General features: G+C 42.1%; 1 protein-coding gene and 1 non-coding gene across 3 annotated transcripts in view; both read right to left on the bottom strand.

The window, feature by feature from the left end:
* The window catches only part of LOC126229552 (WASH complex subunit 5-like), a 188869-nt gene that overhangs the window by 21185 nt on the left and 154077 nt on the right, over positions 1-13607 (bottom strand). For both annotated transcript variants that reach the window (XM_049942316.1, XM_049942317.1), the window contains exons 19-20: positions 1915-2141; positions 1678-1834 (exon numbers count right to left, since the gene is read on the bottom strand). In XM_049942316.1, coding sequence (XP_049798273.1) covers positions 1678-1834; positions 1915-2141 — 384 coding nt within the window. The remainder of the gene's footprint in view (positions 1-1677; positions 1835-1914; positions 2142-13607) is intronic.
* Trnat-ugu (transfer RNA threonine (anticodon UGU)) lies at positions 1251-1324 on the bottom strand. Its single transcript has one exon. It is a non-coding gene; the product is annotated as a tRNA-Thr (tRNA).

Below are 13607 nucleotides of genomic sequence, written 5' to 3'. Positions count from 1 at the left end.
TGAAGCCATTATGAAATAATAAAATAATGAATAATGTTAGGGTCTTAATGGTTAGGGAGCCTGTCTCTGCAGTAAGGATATTTTTTGAGAATGCACTCCACTGGCTAACAAGGTAAGAAATGTAAGTAAAATAATGGGGCTTACAGACTATTTGGCCTAATTATTGTAGTAGAAGAAACTGTTGAAAAGACATAATTTTTCAATGTATTCAGTCAATTTAATGGGTCAAGTTTTAATTGTAATTTCTGTAAATTAAACATCAACCAATGTGTAATTTCAGTGCCTATCATTGTGAGGATATATAAGGGCCTGATTTTTGGTCCCCAAGACAGTTAGTACACAGCCAAATTTCTGACGAGAAACCCATAATGGTTAGATCAACAACAATGCATCAACCTAACTGTGAAATAAGTGTAACACAATTAGGCCGTGTGTTGAAACGATGACAGTGTCTGTTCCATATGTACCTTTTTATTCTTCAAGAACTATAAAATGTGTGATTAGGCTTTTACTGCTTATAGATATTCAACAGGAAACTATTGTAGCAGTATGTGGATGTTTGCCTGCAACCTATTAGTGAGGCTTATCGAAAGTTAAACAATGGTTAACTGGCCACACTAACTGTGTATATTGGGGGGTTGTGAACAATGAAAGTAAAGAACTGTGAAACGCTTATGTGCACCTGTCAGCTACAGCATTTAAAGTAGTCAGTGTTGAATTTCCACCCCCATTTTTCAGCCAATATAGCAACGCAGTACGTTGATGCCGAGAACAATCAATGAAGAAATAAAGCAAGAAAATGTCACACCTTCCCCTGCCTATATGAAAATCTAACACTGCTTTTCCCATTTCTCCAACTCATTATTGTCCTTAGACATGCCCCCCGCCCCCCCCCCCCCAATATTTGATTCCAAACCCATCTCTTTCTCTTAATTACACTGTTAACCACCTTAATTTTATAAGTCCTGGCTTAACAATGTATATTCCTGTATCCCTCCCATCCCTCTTCAGCCACCATCCATTTACCCTTCCCCACCCCACCCTCATACCTGCATTTTGAATTCCTATTGTTTACTTCTGTATTATCAGAGACACTTTCTATAGTATATATGACGACAGTATCTGTTCCCGAAAGAACAGTTACTGTTGATGATCATGCAGCTTTGCTAGAAATGAAGTGATAATTAAATGGACACCCCAGCTGCAAACAGGCGTTGATGTACTTCATTGGGGACATGTTGAAAACGTGTCCCCCCGACCGGGACTCGAACCCGGGATCTCCTGCTTACATGGCAGACGCTCTAGCCATCTGAGCCACCGAGGGCACAGAGGTTAAAGCGCCTGCAGGGACCTATCCCTTGCACGCTCCCCGTGAGACCCACATTCCCAACATGTCCACACCACTACAACATTCGTAGTGTGCCTAATAGATGTTTGCCCATCATACTCATTACTCGTGGCAGATTAATCTACCAAGTCCCGTACGAGTTCGGGCATAGCATGTGCGTTTGCACAAGGTGGTCAATAGTCGGGAAGCCATTACTCAACACTGACTTTGTTATTTATGAAAACCTTTATCATGAACTGTGGAATGTTTGAAACAAATTCCGGCAGTATCTGAACAGCGAATTTTATTAGCTCAGATCATTAAACTGTGTGTCTTTGGGTTTTCCGTACCTTATTCCAGATTCCACATACGATTTCACATACTGGCCCACGTACAAGATAAACTGGTTTCTGATCTCTGGATGGAACTGTCGCAGCACTGTCTGCACACCCACCACAAATGGAATGCCATCCAGGGGCTCTTGAGATTTCTTGTTGATCAGTGTACCTATGTTCATATGAAACATACAGTCACACATGAGCAAGAAAAGTGGACAAATAAATGTATTTTAGGCTTGTCAAACTTACCTAAGTTACGAGCATAATGCAGTCTTCCCAGCTGTGATATTGCAAAAAGGAACAGTAACAATGCCAAGTACTGCAAATTTTTGGTGGTTATATATATCTTGGAGTATGGGTTACTCATTCCTGCCCAATCTAAATACGTTGACAGTTCGTACATTAATGGATTACTCTCTTTTGGATATGGTTTACTTGGATCCTTGTAGTGAGCTGCTATCTCAGATAGCAGTGCTCTGAAAATAAAAGAAACTGCAACTTCAGTATCACTCAAACAAACAATTACAGTTTCAAAAATAAAGTTCATTAATGCATCACTACATGAAAGGCTTCCTCTTCACTTCACTTCACCTTGAGCCTGAAGTATTGGACAAAGTACATTGTCTTGTTATCTTTGTCTTATGTCACAGAAGACTTGCAGAGTAATACATACAATCACATGGGTTTTATTACAGTAAAAAGCATTTCAAGCTTAAGGCACAAGGTCACTGACTCCATGAAGCAGTGCTAGCAACAAAGAAAAACACGTGACTTTGTCAAGTGATCCCAAGTGGACAGTTTACTTATAAAAAATACACTAAATAAACAAAAAAGAGGATGGCACATAAACAATCTGATCAAAAGTATCTGGATATGTGTTGCAAGGAGAGACCCACAGCAGTGGGATTGACTTTGGGAAACCCTCAATATGGTGATGATGGTTGAAATGTGATATGAAATTTTTATGAAATTATATGTCCCACTTCCACGCTTCTGTGACAATGAGAGATGTTTGTCACATTTAGTAGTAAGTGTCAGAACATTCCATTGGGAGAGATGATATTACAATATGCACATTAGGAAGAATGTCTTCAACCCATTACACTGTATATATAAGACAGGATGGCAAGTGGGCACCCTGACCTGCGGAGTGGGACAACTTGTTCCTTGGCGTTACGGTTTGAAGGTGCTTGGAAGACAAGGAGAAAAAGAAAGAAAGGTCACGGCTACAATGGACGCTGCAACAAATTACTGCTGAGCTGGCTTGTGTGGATATACTTCTTGCTTGGTCTTATCCAAGCAAAAAGGATCTGTCAACCCACTTTTTGTACAAGACTGTTTTTGTAAGGGAAAGTGTGAATACAGAAGGTTTAAAGTTCGGAAGTTTATGTCATTCAAGTAGCTTGGGAGACAATAAACACTCTCTTTCAACACCAATCCATGCACAAGGGGCAATGGCAAGGAAAGCGTTTCTGAAGAAGAGAAATTTGTTAACATCGAGTATAGATTTAAGTGTCAGGAAGTCATTTCTGAAAGTATTTGTATGGAGTGTAGCCATGTATGGAAGTGAAACATGGACGATAAATAGTTTGGACGAGAAGAGAATAGAAGCTTTCGAAATGTGGTGCTACAGAAGAATGCTGAAGATTAGATGGGTAGATCACATAACTAATGCGGAGGTATTGAATAGAATTGGGGAGAAGAGGAGCTTGTCGCACAACTTGACTAGAAGAAGGGATCGGTTGGTAGGACATATTCTGAGACATCAAGGGATCATCAATTTAGTATTGGAGGGCAGCGTGGAGGGTAAAAATCGTAGAGGGAGACCAAGAGATGAATACACTAAGCAGATTCAGAAGGATGTAGGCTGCAGTACGTACTGGGAGATGAAGCAGCTTGCACAGGATAGAGTAGCATGGAGAGCTGCATCAAACCAGTCTCAGGACTGAAGATCATCACAACAACAACAACATTTCTTTGCATTTCCACATCACAATTATATCACCAACAGTGGACTTGAGCAGCTTTAGAAGAGTTAAAATGATCAGTCCATGTTTGAAACCACTGAGCTCTCATGACCAACTCATTCTGCTGTTACTGCTTCTCTACCAAGAACACAACACTCCCTGCTTCCTTTTCTACAGGCTGGTCCACATCTAGTGGTCAATTCTGCAATACATAGGAGTGTCCAAATAGTTTTGATCAGATAGTGAATGTAATTAGCAACTTCATGCTGCCAAATTCATGCTTTAACAATAGTGTGAAAATTGTATTTCTGGAAAATAGCTTTTGGAACTAAGACCATAAAACGTACAAGGAAACATGGCCGAAATTAATTTTAGGTTTCTCCATCCTGTAAACTAAGATTTTATTTGAGTAGTTACAGTGTCAAGGTAGAACAGCTTCTACTTAGTAGTCGAATAAACAAAAATAAATAAAAACAAAGAAAGGAAGTGGAGTAGTGAATTATTCAACAAATGAGCAGGTATCACTCACAACTCTGAGTAAAGGGAGACACAAAAACAGCTAATGAGGAAAGGAACTCCTAATGTTGCTTTCCTTTCATCCTGAGAACTATCTGCCTCATTTTTCCTTTGTCTTTGGCAACTATCATAGTTAATCCCTGAAGAGTGTCTTTTCATCTACATCTACATCTACATACATACTCCGCAATCCACCATATAGTGCGTGGCAGAGGGTACCTCGTACCACAACTAGCATCTTCTCTCCCTGTTCCACTCCCAAACAGAACGAGGGAAAAATGACTGCCTATATGCCTCTGTACAAGCTCTAATCTCTCTTACCTTTGTGGTCTTTCCGCGAAATATAAGTTGGCGGCAGTAAAATTGTACTGCAGTCAGCCTCAAATGCTGGTTCTCTAAATATCCTCAGTAGTGATTCACGAAAAGAACGCCTCCTTTCCTCCAGAGACTCCCACCCGAGTTCCTGAAGCATTTCCGTAACACTTGCATGATGGTCAAACCTACCTGTAACAAATCTAGCAGCCCGCCTCTGAATTGCTTCTATGTCCTCCCTCAATCCGACCTGATAGGGATCCCAAACGCTAGAGCAGTACTCAAGAATAGGTTGTATTAGTGTTTTATAAGCGGTCTCCTTTACAGATGAACCACATCTTCCCAAAATTCTATCAATGGACCAAAGACGACTATCCGCCTTCCCCACAACTGCCATTACATGCTTGTCACACTTTATATTGCTCTGCAATGTTACGCCCAAATATTTAATCGATGTGACTGTGTCAAGTGCTACACTACTAATGGAGTATTCAAACATTACGGGATTCTTTTTCCTATTCATCTGCATTAATTTACATTTATCTATATTTAGAGTTAGCTGCCATTCTTTACACCAGGGCTTAACAACTGGCCGGTTTTGAGCACGAGTACTCGCGTCTGCTCACGCACATGCTCGCGAGCAGGTGCAAGGTCGCGGAGTAGGGAGGGAGGGGTGGGAGGGGAAATGCGCGCGCACGTTTGAATGTGATCTCGCGTTCTTAGCAGATTTAACTAGCCATCTGAATGCTTTGAACATTTTACTACAAGGTAAAGATCTGCTAATTACTCATTTCATAGATCGAATAAGAGATTTTAAAATGAAATTGACACTTTGGGTGAGTCAGCTGGAAACAGGAAACCTAGCTCATTTTCCTAAATTATCATCCATGCAAGATGTTCACAAGGACTGTGAACGTTATTCACATAGTTTAGTTGATCAGCGCTTTCAAGATCTGACAGCACTAGACAGTGATTTTGATCTGTTCTCTCCATATTCAGCGAATATTTAAGAGATTCGTCCTGAGCTGCAGCAAGAAATTATTGACCTGCAGTGTGACAGAGAATACAGAGACAAATTTCAGAACGAGAAAAACATTTTGGAATTCTACAGACACTTCCCTCAGGATAGATTTCCTCGTTTGCACAAACTGGCAGCTACAATAATATCAATGTTCGGTTCCACGTATGTTTGTGAACAACTGTTCTCTGCAATGAAATGTAACAAGACGCGCCTGAGAAACGCGTTGTCTGATCGAAATTTAAACTGCACGCTGCGCCTAAAATGCACAAGAACAATTACTCCGAACATAGACGCAATTGTAAAGGGCAAAAAGTACAAGATAACCGAGAATCCCACACTTCAGTGACACCTTTTATTGTGTAACAGTTCACAAATTAATGCGAATGTAGAGGCATACACTAAGCTAATAAAATTATGTAGTATGTGTACGTTCTCCTTTATTTGTTTCATTTGTCGCAGTAATAATTCATGAGTGATATCCCTGCAGGTGGCCGCGGATTTACAGTGACTGGCGGCAGCTGTTGTGTGCCCCACGTGACTCTCCCCACTCTCTGCGCTGGTCCGGTAGTGGGGGTAGCGTGCTCGCGCTGCTCCGTGCTCGCGCCTTGCTGCTCACAGCTTGCTCCGCGAGCACGCATGTTGTGAAGCCCTGCTTTACACCAATCACACATCCTGTCCAAGTCATCTTGTATCCTCCTACAGTCACTCAACAACGACACCTTCCCGTACACCACAGCATCATCAGCAAACAGCTGCACATTGCTATCCACCCTAACCAAAAGATCATTTATGTAGATAGAAAACAACAGCGGACCTACCACACTTCCCTGGGGCACTCCAGATGATACCCTCACCTACGATGAACATCAAAATTGAAGGAGTGCTGTCATTCAATATTTTTTCAATTTGAAAACTTGCCAGACAGGACTGTTTCAAATGCGTAAACACTTGTGAGACTTGTATTTTCAGCCAGAGCAGCTCCAGGACAAGTGCATAAGAGTGTGCAATGCACTCCTATGACGAAGGACAAGAGCTATTCTAATTCAGGGTCATACATTAGGACAATCTGCATTTACAGATTACTGGTTGCTGTCGTTAGTAAGAAACAACCAGGTAACAAACGTATGCAGGGATGATACACATGGCGGTTGCTTTGAATTTTTTTGCACTCTCAAAATTTTCTTCCAGAGATGAAAGTATTTTTAAGTGGGAGGAAATAATCGTAACACCCACTAGAAATTGAAGCCAGTAACTTTGTGTAACTTTTTTGACACTTAACCAACTAACTCTCTCACTTTAAATCATAAAGGTAATGCTGTAAGATTCTACTTCAGAGATTTCTATCTCTAAGTTCAAAGGATAGTGGACAAAAAGGGCCAGATTCTATATGTACAATATACAGGGTGACAATTATTGAGCTATATGAAAAAAGTAAATTACTTACAAACTACAGCGTGCACACACGTTATTCAACATGTAAACGTCACTATAGATATTCAGATTTAAGTTATGACATGTTCAATATGCCTCCCATCATTGGCGATGATGTGGTGCACACGAATAGCAAAATTCTGCATGACCCGCTGAAGTGTCAGAACACTGAAGTCACAACATTGATGCTGTCAATGGCCTCCTGAATGGCTGTTTTCAGCTCAGCAATGGTTTTGCAGTTATTGCTGTACACCTTATGTTTAATATAGCCTCACAAAAAGGAATTGCATATGTTCAAATCCACAGAATATGGCGGCCAATTGAGGCCTATGCCAGTGGTCTCTTGGCGTCCCAGAGCCAGCATTCGATCCCCAAGGTGCTCCTCCTGTATATCAAACAATATTCTGCTTTGATGCGGTCTAGCTCTGTCTTGCATGAACCACATCTTGTCGAAATCAGAGCCACTTTGGATAATGGGGATGAAATCATCTTCCAAAACATTCACGTACTGTTCAGTAGTCACCATGCCATCAAGTAATATTGCACAAATTATTCCGTGTCTGAACATTGCACACCACACAGTCACCCACTGAGGTGGAGAGACTTCTTGTACTGGTGTACGCTAGCCCAGCACATCATGTGGCATAGAGGTCACAAGAAGATCGATCAATGCCAATGACAGACTCGCTGGAAACACGCCGCAACACCCTCTTGGCCTTCGGTATTTAGATAGCAACCGCGGACCAGAGAGCCAGTTAGTTCGAGCCTGTTATCCTAGTTAGTATGAGTTAGTTTAAGTCTGCACACCGTGTGATTTCTAGTACAGCACCGAGATGGAACCACAGTCACAGCCTCTGGCATAGAGACAGGCAGCACATAGCAAACATAATAGTGTTCATAGCAAACACTGTGCTTCAACAGCAGTGTGGCTAAAGTGGAGTATACAGGAGAGCTTGTACCACAGCACATGGAAGATTAAGCTAAGTAGCTCTTTGCTTATGAATAAAGAACCTAGTTATTAATTGCGTGCAGTTTGTGTTATAGAATGAGGATACCTGCCACCAACCAGCATCCTCTCCTTGCTTCCCATGGTACAGCTCTACAGAGACAACAAGACAACATAAAATCTGGTAACAAGGATTCAACAATGGCAACGAAGATGGCATGCTATAACATTCAATGTACCAGACAGCAGGATGTGGGAACAGATCCAGAAGTATTCTGATCCTTCACTTCCTCAAGTGTTGCACATCTTAGCGCAATATGATTCAGATGCCATAGTAGCCGATAAGTATGACCAGACCCAGATTTGTCGGGTGGAGACTCCCCTTGCTCGCTACCACCCCAAGCAGCAACAATAGCGAGCATGTACACAGCCACGTAAACACGTAAATGGACCTGTGAACTTACTGAAGTCTTGCCCTAGATGATCTGCTCACCATGAAAGACAAGATTGCCCATCATGTAATGCAACGTGCTACACATGTGGAATAAAAGGCCATGTCCAAGCAGTTTGTCTACAACTACACTAAAATGCCAATTTTGCCCACTCTCAGAAAATGACAGGTTCGTGCACATGCCATGTACGCTGTGTTTTCCAAACCTACAACAGGTTCTGACAAAAGCAAGGTTAAGGTCGTGTCTCCTTCTCGCCCTAGTGCTGTGCAATAATGTTCTAACAAACTATTTGTCTAATTATGAATCAATGGCCATCATGTGAACTTTCGGTTAGACACAGGTGCATCGGTCACTTTGCTTAATCGTCCCGTGTATGAACAGTTAGGCTCACCATGCCTTTCTAAATCCAGCAAGCACCTCACCTCTTACAATGGACAGGAAATTCCAGTGCTTGGACAGTGTACTTTGCCTGCCTCTTACAAATCTCACACTAGGACAGTGAATTTTACTGTGGTAAATCAAGAGACAGTGAGAACATTTTTGTTTAGAGGCTTTTGATTTATTTGGCCTTAGCATCCAAGACAACGTACTTTCCATATCAGCTTGTGATATGCCAATAAGGCCAATGTCTCTAGCTTCCTTAAAGTATTTCCAGAACTATTTTCCGAATGAAAAGACAATGCACAGCCTAACCTTTTTTTGGGCCTGCCCCTTTCCAATTGCTTCAAGATACAAAGTAGCCAGTGAATTGAAAGAACTGCAAGATAATGGTGTAATTGCTCCCATTCAAGTTAGTAAACGGGCCAGTCCACTCGTTTTGTTGCCTATGCCTTCTGGTCGCATTAGTCTTTGTGTTGACTTCATGGTCTAATTGCTCCCATTCAAGTTAGTAAACGGGCCACTCCACTTGTTTTATTGCCTATGCCTTCTGGTTGCATTCGTCTTTGTGTTGACTTCCAGTCTACAGTCAACCCACAGACAGTAGTTGACACTTATCCGTTACCTTGCCCTGAGGAACTCATGGACAGGCTTGGTGCAGGGTGTTACTTTTCAAAGATAGATTTGCGTGATGCCTATTTGCAAATTCCATTGGATGAAGAACCACAGGAAGTGTTTCTTGTAAATACACACTTAGGCCTATCAAGTATTTCCCCTTTGGCAGTGCTTCCACACCCACCATATTTCAACATAACTTGAAACAACTGACTGCTAAAGTGCCATTTTATTCAAACTACCGTGACGATATTGTCGCCCCCGGTCTTACACCAGAGGAACACATTGCTAATTTGTGTACTCTTTTTTGAGCATTGTCAAAGTAAGATTCAAGTGTCATCTCAAAAAGTGTGATTGTTTTCAAACTGACCATACTTAGTTCACGTGATAAACAATCAGGGTGTGCACCCCTCCAATCTCATCTGCTTGCAATCCGTGACCTGCCTGTTCCTTGCAATGTGTCTGAACTGCAGTCAGTATTAGGCAAGATGACATACTACATTCGGTTCATACCAAACGCTGCGCAGATCGCAGCTCCATGCATTCAAGCATTATTTGTATGGTCACAAGTTCTATTTAGTGACAGATCACAAGCCTTTGCAGTCCTTGCTTCATCCATCAACTACGGTTTCTACACGCACTACTACGAGAAAAATTGCAATGCTGGGCTCTCTTGCTTAGCAGTATCAGTATGAAATTGTGTATGACCTATGGCAAATAATGGCAATGCCCACCACCCTATCTCGCCTTCCCATTGGCCCAGACTCTGATTTTGATGCATCTGCTGCATCTTGTTGCCAAATCGATGGGCAGGGCTCTGAATTGCTGGAATCTTTTCCCTTGCACTACATAAAAATTCTACAGGCCATGGAAGCTGACCCAGATGTCAAGATTTTGTTGCATTAAATTTGCACGTCTTGGCCTCGTTCACTGAACAGTACCCAGAACTCAGTTGTGCCCCGATATTTTGCATGTTGGCATAGCCTTTCAGTTCAACAAGGTGTGCTTCTAGTTCAAAATGACAATGAACAAGCCCGTGTGATTATTCCCAGAAGGGTGTATTGTGACTGCTCCATCAAGAACATTGGCGAATCATATGCCCTAAACAGTTACCTTGGCAGGGCATTTAACAGATGACGGCACAGTGTCGCATATGCGCGGAGAACCAATCCGCTCCGCCACAGACATTCTCAGTTTGGCCAAAGACTCAATTGTCATGGCAAAAAGTGCACATAGACTCTGCAGGATTATTTTGAAACACTTGTTGGCTCATAGTGGTAGACTCTTTTAGCAAGTTCCATTTGTGTTGCCTAGGAACTCTACCACATTAAGTAGAACCATTCACGCATTGTCCTCTGTATTTTCCACAGAAGGTTTGTCAGAAGTACTTGTGTCAGAAAATGGGCCACAGTTCACTTCGCATGACTTTTTAACAGTTTTGTGCATCAAATGGCATTCATCATCTAACAAGTACTCCATTTCACCCAGTCCAATGGAGAAGCAGAATGCTTCATATACACTTTCAAGCAACAGATGGCCAAGCTTCACACCACCCACACACAGGAACAGGAGCTGCAACTCTTTCTTGCCTCCTATCGCTCCCAACCAAGAGATAGACCATCACTGGCAGAACTTTTGCAAGGCTGCTGCCATTGGACGCTGCTACACTTGCTACACCAACTGCAGCATCCGGCACCACCAATGGTCCACAAGTATCGCTTTGCGCTGCGCGATCTTGTTCTTTTGAGGGTTTATGGCAACTGTGGGCACTGGAAGCAAAGTGTGATCCAGAAATGCATCGGCTCATATACATACTTAATTGCAGGTCCTGATGGTTTGCAGCACTGCCACCAGAACCAAATTTGTGCATGTAGTTTGCCCCCTTGATTCTGCTGCCTTTCTTTCCCCAGATTCACGGCCTCATGGGACCGCCAGGCCTTCACAGCAGCCCGCTTGTGCTACCAGGGCACCCCAGGAGGAGCGGATGGAGGATGCGCCTTTGCCCCTGCCATCCCCCCTCGCCGACCCCATGGTCCTGGACATGCCGTCGTAGTTGCCATCATCACCCCAGAAAATGCTCTCAGGCCTGGATGTGTGCCCTGGCAGAAGATTTCCAGAGGACATTCCTATTGCATCACAAGCCAGATGGCAGAGCACAGTCGGGAGTATGCCGTCCTCCACATACACAGCTCCAGGCCCGTCTCAACATCCAACATTCTGTCTTCTTCTTCATCTTCATTCGCAGTCTCACTACATGACAACCTTGTGGCATTTGGGGCAGGAGGAAGGTACTGGCGTAAGCTGGTGCCAGCACACCATGCGGCATAGAAGGCACAAGAAGATCGATCGAGACCAATGACAGACTCGCTGGAAATGCGCCGCCAATGCCCTCTCGGCCACCAGTATTTATATAGCCGCCATGAACCAGAGGGCCAGTCAGTTCAAGCCTGTTACGCTAACTTTGTACTTCAACCACAGTGAGGCTAATGTGGACTATATCGGAGAGCTTGTACCACAGCACAAGGAAGCCTAAGTTAAGTAGCTCTTTGTTTATGAATAAACAACCTAGTTAATAATTGTGTGCAGTTTGTGTTACAGAACAAGGATACCGACTATGAACCAACATACTCTCCTTCCTTCCCATGGTACAGCTCTAAAGAGACAACGAGACAACACTGAAGCTGGTTACGAGGATTCAACACTTCTGAATTGCAAAATGTGGATTCTCATTCCCCCAAATGCGCCAATTTTGCTTATTGATGAACCCATCCAAATGAAAGTGGGCTTTGGTGCTAAACCAAAACATACTAATTTCCATCATTCCCCACGGCCAACTGCGCAGTTTGAATGTCCTAATGCAAGTTATGATTATTTTATTTTATATAGTTCAATAATTGTCATCCTGTATAAACTACCTACTAACCGAAGGAAGTAAATCAGGGGGTGTAACATACGAAATGGAATTACATGTATCAGGAAGATGAAGTATTCCATAAACATTAGGATTCCTGGGCACAAAGTGCAATGTAGACAACGATATAAGAAAAATTCTGCTTTTATCAACAATGGTGATCATGCCTTCCATTTCAAATCACACACATTCTGGTTAAAGTCAACTATTACCAAATTTGCTTACACAGAGAGACTATTGCAACTAACTCACAAAACTCAGGTTAAGATGTGTGCAGCAGTAGACATGTTGGGTAGCTAAATGTCAAACTTTCAAGAAAGACATAACAACAAGAACTGGACTTTCCATAAAAAGAAATTGCTCATAAAATTAGAAAATACAAACCTTGAGACCAGAAAGAGATTAATGGAAAGGTACATCCATAGCACAGCTCTAAATATGGACAAAAGGGAATACAGAAATGAAGCAATTAGGCACCTTTGAAATTTTGTGTTACAGCAGACTTTTGAAGATAGATGGATTGACTGAGTAAGTAGTCACTATATTTTGCAACAAATCAATGACAAAAAAAGTCTAATAAAGAACAGAATGATAGATAAAACATAGAAAAGGAAACCAGTTTCCTATAGAGGATTGGCACTTTGCACACCGAAATCCATAAAAGAAAACAGTTAACACTAGTTTTTGAGCTCTTGCTCTTTTTCTAGTAAAAATGCACACATTGACACACATCACACTGACACCAAAACATACACACATGAGCTAGCAGTAAGATTCGCTACCGCTGTGGTGAGCATATAGATTTGGGTGTTGTGTGGTGTGTATGAATGTGTGTACTCTTACTAGAAAAAAAACAAGAGCTCGAAAGCTAGTGTTAACTGTTTTCTATTATGGATTTCAGTGTGCAATGCATCATTTCTCTGTTGGCATGTGGTAGCCTTTCCCTTATTTTTTACGTATTTTTTTTCACACAAAAATTTCCATTATTGTTACAAAGAACATAATGAAATGAAGAGACAGAATGGTTGGGCACATATTACAACATAACTTTGGTGCTGAAAACTGTTACTAAAGGAATGGTCGAAGGAAAGGACAGCAGGGGCAGTCTTGAAGTGAGCACAAAAGGCAGACTGTTGATGATGTGCAATGAAGCAGTTGTGATGAACTAAAGAAGATAGCTGGCAATCAACAGGAATGAAGAACAGCATCAAACCAACAATATAACAACACCCCCCCCCTGCCCTTCCTCTCCACTCCCCCTCCCCCTCCCCTCTCTCTCAGCTCTATGGCGTTTTTCAAAGGCAATGCACTTGTGTACAGATAGGTGACATCATTCAAAACTTGTTACAAAATGCAGAAGGATTTCTATCTGGATCAGCACTTGATGTAGGCA

The sequence above is a fragment of the Schistocerca nitens genome, unplaced genomic scaffold (assembly GCF_023898315.1).
Source record: "Schistocerca nitens isolate TAMUIC-IGC-003100 unplaced genomic scaffold, iqSchNite1.1 HiC_scaffold_375, whole genome shotgun sequence".
In the NCBI taxonomy this organism is placed as follows: domain Eukaryota; kingdom Metazoa; phylum Arthropoda; class Insecta; order Orthoptera; family Acrididae; genus Schistocerca; species Schistocerca nitens.
This window is presented reverse-complemented; position numbering and strand designations above follow the sequence as displayed.